This window comes from Hippocampus comes, unplaced genomic scaffold (genome assembly GCF_001891065.2).
Source record: "Hippocampus comes isolate QL1 unplaced genomic scaffold, H_comes_QL1_v1.1 scaffold60, whole genome shotgun sequence".
Classification (NCBI taxonomy): Eukaryota; Metazoa; Chordata; class Actinopteri; order Syngnathiformes; family Syngnathidae; genus Hippocampus; species Hippocampus comes.
The window spans coordinates 56,790-67,805 of NW_017805483.1; the positions used below are offsets into that span (position 1 = coordinate 56,790).

An 11,016-nucleotide genomic window follows, 5' to 3' on the forward strand; every position below is an offset into this window, starting at 1 on the left:
TTTTTTGAGGCATGGCGTCTCTCTGTTACCGAAAACTCCCAATTTGAGGAAACGGTAATCTCATCCCTCGTTATTGAGGAACGGTGTCCATTAGCGAGCGGGTCCCTATTTGGGTCAAGCAAGCTAATAATGTCGCAAGCGGGAAGACAAGAGCCTGTTCCAGTCTTCAAAGGTGTCAAATACTATATATACGACCTCTCCTGAATGAAGTACGATATACATCGTATTATGTATCACTATTATTATGCATGTCAACAGACGTGCCACCTCTGTAGTTGCTACATGTACTGCATGTCCGCCACAGGGAAGGCAAGTGGACGCCACTTTTACAGGACTACTCTGTACTCCTTTTTATCTGAGGTACTGTATAGGCCACAACAAGGACAACACCTGTTCTCACCTTTTTCCCCAACTCCCAACATACCTGAATGGGTGGTTATGTTAGTAAATTTCACTCCACATACACTTCGAATTGATCTTAAACTGTACCTGAATTATTGCTTGTGTGTATGTGTGTGCATGTGTGTGTGGAAATGAACAAAGAGTTGCACAAAGCAACAAACTCTCATTGATCCACAAGCGTAAAAGTTTATATTTACATATGGGAATATACACTATAAAAATACACGAGTGACAAAATGTACACAATCTATATGGGTCATCCTGAGTCCTAAATGACCATAAAAGGTGCTTCAAGGGATGTCAAAAGGATTCTACAATCTTTCCATCAAATGTTTTTTCTTCCTCACGACTTTGGATGGTAAACTCCTTTGCGAAATAGTGCATTTCTATTTTACCCGACTGGTGTGCTGTCGCTATTCCTGAGTAGGTGTTTTGTTGTCCTGGGTCTCCGAACGCAGCCATGGCCGTCAGCCTAAGAAAGTAGAATCAGGCAGTCAACGTCTGTTCAGATACATTCCAGACCTACCGGTACTTGCATTTGATGAAAATATTCGATCTCGAGAGAAAATATAAATACATATGTTTGTAGTAGTTTTATCCTTCGGACACACTTGAAACACATTTAAGCTTGTTCAAACACACTTTTTAGAAGTACGCAAGTTTGTGTGAGTGCCTTTATCATGCTCTCGGTTTTAAGTGTTTTGTTGTCGCCTTTTGGCATGTAAATACAATTACAACCCCCTTTTTTGGGAGGGGGTGTCTGTTGCTCAGTGATTTTCACGATTGACAGCGAAGCTCTGTCCCTACACTGTAGATCAGGGGTGTCAAAACTCAAATTTGTCGCGGGTCACATTGTAGTTACGGTTTGCCTTGGAGGGCTGTTTTGAATTTTGGGAAACCATATAAATGTTTAGTCACCTCCACGTATTACATACATTGCGCACAACAAATTGATGAATAACTAGTTTTAAAATCAGAAGTCAAGAACAATGACTGTTATTGTGGATTACATATGACCATTTGAAATTTTGGTTCAAACTTTAGCAAGCATCATGGAACATGACATGCTTGATTTGCTTTTGCGGGCCACATAAAGTAATGTGGCGGGCCAGATCTGGCCCCCGGGCCTGGACTTTGACACCTGTGCTGTAGATAAACACAAAACATAAAAATAAATCACCTGTCTTCATCCAGGTGCTCCGTGACCACAGGCGCCGTATCGCTCTTCAGCAGGTCCCAAACGTGAAGGCGGGAGGAGGCATCTAACACGCAGAAGACCGCCGGCCTTGTCTGGCTCCACTGCAGCGAGACCACTGCCTCGCCGGCCGTGCCGTCCATCCACTCGTACGCCGGTTTGTCATGGCTGACCTCGTGTAACCGTAGGCTCCCGTCACCGCAGCCCACCTGGGACACGACCATGGTAATGTTCAAAGCCTCGGTTAAGTCACAGTGCAGTCATTCATAGATTCATTCATGTTGCCCTTCTGTCATATCAAATCATGTATCAAAATGGACAGATATGAGCGTGCACTTGTTTCGTTCCACTTCAAAGGGGATTTAATTTCCCCACGCCCCCTCAAAATTCTACACACAACACTCCATAATTGAATTGGCATTTTGGATAATTTAATAGAAATTAAAAACAGAACTAAGGAATCATATGTGCATAACAATGTGCAGCTTTTATTGATGTACACTTGTCAGCAAACTAAGTCTCAATTTTTTTTTTTTCAAGTGCATAATGTATAGAGTTGACAAAATACACACAGATGTATGGATTTTAAATAGTTTGTTTTCTTGCATGAACATTAGTGGTTGTTGCTCACCAAAAACAATTGAGGCCTGAAAGGAGAAAAGTGGATGGCGGTGACATCGACAAGTCGGGTGGCCAACTCCTGCGAAGTGTAGCACTTGGGCAGGGCCTTCAATCCCTGAGTGGTGCCGTGACTGACTAGACCCTTGAGTGGAAATGTATCATTTTAAAGCATGCTCGAGTTTTCGTTCGGTATTTTGGCTCATGCTCACCAAATTAGTGCCGACGAAGAAATGACTGGGGTCAGTGGGGAGAAATTTTAAATGAAGTGACTGCGGCGGTCCGGTTTTGTCCACATGCGACAGTGACACCCTGCGAGGTAGATAAGGTCAGGGGTTATAAGATTCTCATCCAAAAACAACCCGGAACACTCGACACATCTACGCAGATATGTTGAGACGACAAAATAGCATAACAGCATTACAAACGAGATCTTTGCCCCCCGCCTTAGTTCCATTGCGGCAGCTGTGTGCCGCATTATGGCCTATTTTGAGAGGGCTCGCCTGGCGCTGACAAACGATCATCACACGCTGTTTATCATATCTCACCCCTCAGCTGTCACGCAGGCAGAACTGTGGAGCAGCTTCACTTTGCCACCTGGCCTCAGACCTGCAAAACCACATGTGTACGCGCACGTGTGAGAAATACGAACGCATACGGTTTGTTCACCACGCGGGACTGCTGTGATGTTTTCCGAGCTCCACACTTGTGTAACATTCTTTCGCCGCTAAGAATGACATTTATCTGATTTGGGCGAAGTGAATGTGTGAACAGAAGTTCACATTAGGGCCCGACTGATGTGGATCTTTTGAGATTGATGCTGATTAGATGTTTGGCGGAAAAAAATTCAGATAACCGATTAATTGGCCAATTAATAAAACAAGATATATAATCATGAATATAAAATGTGTGATTGATGAATGAATAAAATAATACATATTTACAAAATTTGTCATTTAGTATTTTTCTAACTTTAGAAGAGAGAGACTTTTTGGGGGGGATGGTGCCCTTATCTTTGTCTTGTGTTGTAATGTGTTAATAAGTTAAAAAAAAAATCTCTAAATTTCGCAAAAAATACTTCTTAAAGGAGCTAATATTGGCTGATTAAATTGTCCGTCCGATTAGCGAGACGGATTTCACATGAAGTGCGTATGAGAATGACCAGATGTTTACTTTATGTGTGTTTATGGAAAGACCAATCTTGATATTATGTTCGAATGTGAGGGGGCACACACATTTACATTTTGCGAGTGTCTTCTGGAGAGAGAAAGTGTGTGCTTCTGTGAATGGACCGACAAGGTTGTCTTGTACGTTTATGTCAATGTACATGTTTAGACTTAGACTTAGACTGTGGACAAAAAAAGGTCATATCATGTATCTCAGCAAAGCGATTGGTGAATAACTGAATCTGTAACGCTGAAACCTCACGTAGTGTACAGAAAGCGCATTGATGGATGGAAGTGCTGCTTTTTAAATGTAACTGAAAACTAATTTGCAGTTCAAATGTGGATGTCACTTGTGCAGCCCTGGTTGACAGTTTGAGTATGTTCATGGGGGCAAAAAAAAAAAAAAAAAGAAAAAAAAAGACTTGCCGAGATCTGTCTGGGAGCCCGCCTCATTGGCTTTTGGCAGTTGCACTACCACCTACAGGCCACAGAGAGAACAACCTTTAAGGCATTGCCTGGAAAACAAACATACGAAAAAAAAGAGCTAAAAAAAAAAAAAAAAATGGAGACCTACCCAAAGATTCAAAAGGCCGCTGTCGTCCTGCGAGGCCAACTGGAAGGACAACCCCAACAACTCTGGATAGTATGGGGAGATTGCAGTCATTAAGTCTGAATCACACACACAACATTCCTCCTTATCCCCTGCAGACAGAATGCCTCACCTTCCTCAGATGCTAAAAATGCCACCTCTGACCCCGGCATCCCAGTCGTATTGGTTGGAACTACCTCCACGGACGTCACTGCCGAGAAATGGGCAGAGGGCACTGCATCTAAACCCCCCCCGCGCCCACACACACAAACAGGAGAGACTTTCAACAGCTGTGGCTGTTATGTATCGCCACCGACTCCAGATGAGAGTAAGCCAATATTTGACTTGCAGTGGAGCCTGCTGTAGGCTTGAGATATTGCACCATAACTGTGGAAAGCAGAAGAAGGAAAACACACCACACACTCGAACACAACGTTTAAGTACATATGAACGCCCCCAAATTGTCTTTGTAATGCCCCTCATTGGGATTTGGGGGGGTAAATTCAGCTCTCATAACCAATGATTTAATATACATTTCATTTTCCAAATTCAGCTTCCCATGTCTTTTTTTTTTAAACAAACACAAGTAATAAATTAATCTGTATTAGAATAAACAATCTCAAATTATTTATATCTACAGATTTTTTTTTTCTTCCAAAATTGCAGCCTATAAATTTAATTGATTATGTAGAGGCACAACCTATCTGATGACAGTTTTAAAAAATGTGTACGACTTGAGGCATTTGTACATATCATGATGGGATTCACAAAAACAAAAATCCGATGGAGGGCTACCATTTTAGTATGAGGCTGCCATTTTGCAAACTCTTCCTCATGGGGTCATGACCTGGCCAAATGTGACATACCGGTAGAGAATGTAGGCCGTCTGAAGGTCCATTCGCCGTCGCCCAACTTCAAGCGTTGGTGGTTTCCAGCGGGCTCGTGGAGGTCCCACAGCGCCACGGAGCCGACAGACGTGCCGGCAAACACCAGGGTGGCCTTTCCCGGGCTGAAACAGCAGCACTGCACCTGAGAGAGGAATCGGCAGGAGTTACATCTTAAACTAAAATTGTACAAGTGTACTCATACTTGGCCATTTGAAAGATCCTTGAGCGCAGTTGGAAAAAAACAGGACTAGGAATAATCCACAAAAGGCACCTCTGATTCACAGAGCAGGATCTTCTGGGGTCTGGATGGCTCCCACATGTTCCACACGCAGATGGTGGTGCAGTCGTGATGCTGCACGATATCAACGGGTGAAGTTGGGGGCTTGTGGACAGACAGGAGCGTGTGTCTCTGCGCTTGGGAGAAAAGCACCTGGCTGATGGTGCGACCTGGATAAAAACCAAATTAGTTTAGTTGAATGTCCACAGTCAATACAAGCCGATGTGATGGCACCTGCGCACCGCGGAGAAAAGGCAAGTCGGTGTTGAGTTGCACACTTCCGTCACTGAACGACAGACCATCCGTTTGTGTCGTCTGGCCCTGGAAGGAACTCCGCTCGGCGTGATCCTCCTCCAGCAGCACTGCCATCACCTGGAAATATAGTGGAATGAAATTTCCAAATCGCAAAGGCTACAATTGAGAAAAAAAGTACAAAATTCAATTTGGTTGATCGGTTGCTAGGCTCTCTTTTCTTTCTTTATCTTATTTGATGTATGTTTCATTTTTTTACTTCTTTACTGGCCGGATACTATCAATTCTGCTCAAGAAGTGCAGTCTACAAAATTCCCATTTCATGAAAAGTTAATGTGATGAAACCACAGATTTGTTTGCATTACGGCTATAATCTGAGTTATGATTTACTGTCTAAATTTACACCATACTTGTTTGGTAGAATTTATTGAAGGCGTCATAGTGAACATTTAAAAGAGTGCGAGTCAAAGTGAATTTAAGTCGATAAATAAATTGTCTTTCAAATTCATTCATGGTTCAATTTGCCTTTATTTTCGCATACGACTAACCTATAAAAAAAAACATTTTTGTATAAAAAAAATATTGGATGATTTATTGTAATCCAGATTAATTTATTGATCGTGTTTCTTAACAATACATGGGAAGATGACTTGGAAAAAAATCATTATACATTAAATCGCAATACTGACTATTGGGTTATTTTTCAAAATCTCAAAATCATTCAACCCAAGAAGCGAGTACAAGTACTTCACTACTGTACTTCTGTAGTCTCCATATTAAAAAAAAAAAAAAAATGGGAACCATGATGCAAAAATTGACAACAACAGACTCAGAGAAGCAAGCTCGATTCCCCTCCAAATAAAGACAAGTCACCTGGGAGGCGGTACGCAGGAAGATGGCCAAACGCCTTGAATCGAAGTTCATTCCGCTCATGTTTCGAATTTCATGTGACCGGTTTGGATCTGTGGGTAAAAAGGAAATATTAACACAACAATGTCACAATTTTACATGGTAGTTCTGTTAAACTGTCATAAATGACTCCATGTCATTGCTTTCTTTCACTGCAATCTACCACTGCCTTTTTTTTTCCTAAAATCCTTCAAGTGGTATGTGGGGAAAAAAATCCCAGATTAAACACTCAAGCTGTCTAATGACACTGTTTTTTTTTTTAATCCAGTATCATAAATTTAATGCAAATGACAGATGTTTACATTTTGCGTTTATGCAGAGAGACAGTTTATAATTTCATGAGAACATGCAGAAGGTGCATATCTATAAAAGTGTAGAAAGTCTGAATTCAAGTCAGAGATTTCGTTGTTTGCGTGTTTCCTACCGCCACAGGCGCCGCCGTGCTCTGTGGGATGCTGTGTCCACTTGTCACTCGTTTCCACCTCCTCAGTCTGGACGTCCCGATCCGCATTTTCCTCGTTACACTGCACATAAGCCTGCAGAGGAAGTCATCGGAATTAAGCGACAATGCGGCATCGCAGAATGTGATCAGCAGACAAAGTTTCACACCGACTGACCTGCTTTGTATTTGCAGCTCCGAAGTTCCGAATGTACATGTCATATTCACTGATGGGAGGAAGATCCAGAAGGGAAATTGTAGTGGAGAAATCCAGATCAATTAAGCGAAGTAGCTCTGCACTGCGCTTCCTGTAATCAAAAAGCAAAATTGAGGATTTTTTTTTCCGTTGAAGAAAACAAAAAAAATCAGTGGGGGATAGTTTACAGACTTTCATCTTAACCCTTTCAGGGACAGCGGTTACACTACAGTGGACAGCTTATCATGTTATCAGAATTGGTGCATGACAGGATGAACATCAAGGATGAACATTCGTCGCTTACTTTTGTTTTAATGCCAGTTTCTTGCTGACTTCCCGCTGCTTCGCCGCCACAAAGTCGATAAACTTTCCTCGCTGGGAGCATCGACTGTCCTTTTCGTCGGATCTATTCACTGACAGTGAAAGGCGCATTAGTATCCCACATGCGCTGATTTTATACGAAATCATAGATCAGAATTACCTCTGGATGACTCAGGCTTTTCCTCCCCTTCTTCTTCTCCTTTGCTAAGAGTATTAAAAGAGGCTCGGACTCGTTCATTTTCTTCACCCATGGCTTTTTGGATGGCTTTAACCTCCTCCCCCAGCTCCAGATTGCTGGGCTCTTCCTCGGCATCCTTATCATCCTCGTCCAGTTCCTCAAAATCCTCTTCGTAGTCCTGCCAAAATGGGAGAAAAAAAAAAATCGCACTCGACTGAAGGATGCGCCAAATCCGGGTAAACACTTGTACAAACGGGCATAAAAATTCCTTACCGCTTTCTGGTCAAGTAAACCAATTAGAGCATGCAAGCGTAACATGACACAAAAAAAAAAAAGAATGAAATTAAAGACACAACACAAAGATATGCAAGTGTGGCCGTTATCATCTTACCTCAAAGTCCTCCTCGTACTCGTGTGAAAGCTCATTCTTGGCTACCTGCACGTGTGTAACAAAAACAGACAACACAATCTAAGCAATCTAACTACATATGGAAAAAAAATTCAGGGTTGCTTTCTCACAGATTGGGTTACTGGTCACCATGTTGGATGTGTTCTGTACTGAAGTCGAAGTCAATTTTATGTGAGGTTGTTGCATCAGGAAGGGCATCCAATGAACAAAATGTGCCAAACATATCAGGGAAAAGTAGATTTTTCTTCTTTTTGGAAAACATTGGCAATAAAATTAGCATTAATTTGCACCACAGCAATAACGGTAACCAGGTTACACATTTCTTGGTAGATTTGACTCATCAGGATAGCTTTCACCCTTTGATGGCTCAAAATCTTCATTCCAAAGGGCTGGGCCAGGGTTATAATAGTTCGGATAAGTTTTTATTTCATTTTGACTTTTTTTTTTTTAATTCAGTTAATTCGTTTTTAGAGCATGTATGTTCGTTTTTATTTTGTCATAATTGCCTCGATTATTTTTGATTTTTAGGATACCTGTATGGAGTATTTTTGAGTGCAAGACGTGCGGAAAGTCACTAACTATTGTGCAATCAAGTAAATTCCAGTTCTTAGGACTGTTTGACCTCCCTTCTTATGTATGGATGCACAGCAAATAGCAATGCCTAAATAAGTACTTTGAAAATGAATCCCAAAAGTTCATGAATAATATTAATTGACAAATCTAAAAATGAAGGAGATTTTCGCAATACTTTCATCAAGGTAAGATGGAGTTTCTTTTTTTTTTTTTTAACTTAGTTGTTTTTATTTTATTTATCAATAACAATTATAATAATAATAATAATAATCAATTGTATTTATTTCAGTACTTTTCACTAACTAGAATAATTTTTAAAAATTTTATTTCTGAAAATGTGCTTTCAATTTTTGTTTTCATTATTTCAGTACTTTTCATTAACTACAATAATTTTGTACCGGGTTAGCTATTTCACCCAATTTGGGTTATTTTTGACCCAGCAGTTTTAAGATTATTTGAAGTTGTTGTTTATTTCTACTGTGCAAGACGGTGCTGATCATTAAGAACAGATAAAATAATGGTGAACATTCCAGAAGTAACCAGAGTTGGAATCTTACTGGGTCTTCCGTGTCTCCGGCATCTTTAGCTGCCACGTTCTCTGAACGCATCACGTTCTCCTGGACCAAGAACAAAAAAACGATATAATGTACCAGTATTTAGTTGTCGGTATCGTACAAATAAGTGACTCACTAACCTCAGTTTTTTTTGTCTTAGCTTCATGGCTGTGACTCGGCTTGGATTCCTTGGAGCTGCTGTGATGTCTCTCCGCATCCTCTCTGCGTCGCCTTTCTTTCTGTCTTTCTCTCTCGATTCTCTCTTGCTCACTTCCCTCTTGCCTCAGCCTCTCATCCTGAACGGACAGCAAGAAATCGTCAAACGAGTGTGGGTGAAATGTCCATTCGCAATACTTGAAATGCTTACATGATATTCTCTCTCTTTGTGTCTTCTTTCTCGCTCTTCTTTTTGTTTTCGGTATTCTGTGGGAAGAAGAAATGTTAGAGTACCAGAAAAGTAATTGCAATAATTGGAAACATTTACCTCTTTCATCCCTTGAATGCTTCCTGTCCTCGTGCCTCTCACGTCTGTCTTGGTCGTCCCTTCTCTCTTCGTGTCTCCTTCTCTCCCGTTCTTCTCGCCGTCTTTCTTTATCCCGTTCCTCTCTTCGTCTTTCCTTATCTCGTTCCTCCCTCCGTCTTTCCGTATCCTCCTTTCTCTTAAGTCTGTCTTCCTCTTTCTCCTGTCCCTCCCTTGGCCTCCTTTTATCCCGCTTGTCTCTGTCCTCTCTGGAGTCGTGTGCATGCCTGCTCGTGTCCTCTAGCCTATCTCGCTCTGACCTCCTGTCCCGGTCACCCCTTCTCTCCTCTGCGTGATAGTCCCGCCTCTCTCCGTGATGGTCTCTGTCAGTGATGTAAAGTAACATGGTAACATTACTGTTCGAAAGTCGGCTTTTCAGACATCTGTACCTGAGTTTTTATTTTTGGAATGACTTGAATTTTACTCCCTACCTTTGAAAATGTATATGTAATTTTCATTCCTTTTTTTGTCAATACAGGCTTGTTATAATATTCATCCTAATGCTGACAGAAAAAAATGCTGGGTTAAAGTAAATGGCTTTTGCAGGGAAATTGACAGGATCAACAAATGTTACTTTTGTATTCAAATACATTCCTGTGTCTGTATTTCATTTGAGTAGAGTAGTTGGATCAGTGGTTCTACTTTACCAGAATCAGAAACAAGTGACTGTACTTCTACTGACAACTTATTTAAATGAAGTATAAAGTTAGAGTGCAGTATTTCGCCACCTGTGGTCTCTTTCCCCTCGGGAGTCCCTAGGACGTCTCTCCGTAGAATCCCCACCGCGGTGATGCTTTCTGTCATGCTCCGGTTCTTTCCTCCTGGAAAGCAGTCTTTTCAGCTCGGCAGCAGACCAGGTGTCTTCCATGCTTATTTTCTGAGAAGACATTGTGGTCGTATGAAACGCTTAAAACGAGTGACAGGCTAGCGGGAAAACCGCACGACATCGTCAATTTCTTGACATACTGACGCTAGGAATTAGCTAGCGAACCCGTCAAGAGACACATATCCCCAAATTAAATAATAAAATATAGACTATATACCTTTTCGTGATGCATGCTGCCGTCGCTGTTTGGAAAGGTAGCTCCTATAGGCAGGAAAGCTTACATGTTTGCTAGAACGCAACCATGACGAGAAATTGGCTTAAAAAAGAAAAAAAAAAACCCACACATGGTTTTGCGCATGCGCGGTTATAAGAACCGAGGAGAAGGCGTCCTTTTCCACTTGACAACAGGCTTATTAATCAATAGAAGAGCACGAGCCCCGATCTATTGGAACGTTCTAATCGGGTTTTTTCAAGTACTAATTTTAAAAAATTATAAATGATAACTCTGAGTCATATTATGAAAACTATGTTTTTATGTTTCTCGTTAGGTCCACAATGTTAAACATCTTATCAAATTAATACAATTCTGTCAGTTTAATACTCACACTGAGCATAATAATTTACCTTATCATCCATCCATCCATTATCTGAACTGCTTATCCTCACTAGGGTCGCGAGTTTGCTGCAGTCTATCCCAGCCGTGGA

At 41.3% G+C, this 11,016-nt stretch overlaps 1 protein-coding gene across 1 annotated transcript; it reads right to left on the minus strand.

Annotated features, from left to right (window-relative positions):
* Positions 1-565: 565 nt before the first annotated feature.
* On the minus strand, positions 566-10,662 carry dync2i1 (dynein 2 intermediate chain 1). The gene is given in 24 exon segments (XM_019876054.1): positions 566-874; positions 1,583-1,806; positions 2,229-2,360; positions 2,428-2,527; positions 2,764-2,824; positions 3,808-3,859; positions 3,956-4,017; positions 4,104-4,211; positions 4,837-4,999; positions 5,129-5,304; positions 5,377-5,506; positions 6,260-6,348; positions 6,720-6,831; positions 6,913-7,042; positions 7,235-7,343; positions 7,412-7,607; positions 7,703-7,708; positions 7,821-7,865; positions 8,969-9,028; positions 9,106-9,300; positions 9,303-9,388; positions 9,450-9,808; positions 10,214-10,362; positions 10,529-10,662. Coding segments are annotated over 24 exon segments (2,931 nt in total). The 5' UTR covers positions 10,544-10,662; the 3' UTR covers positions 566-702.
* Positions 10,663-11,016: the final 354 nt, after the last annotated feature.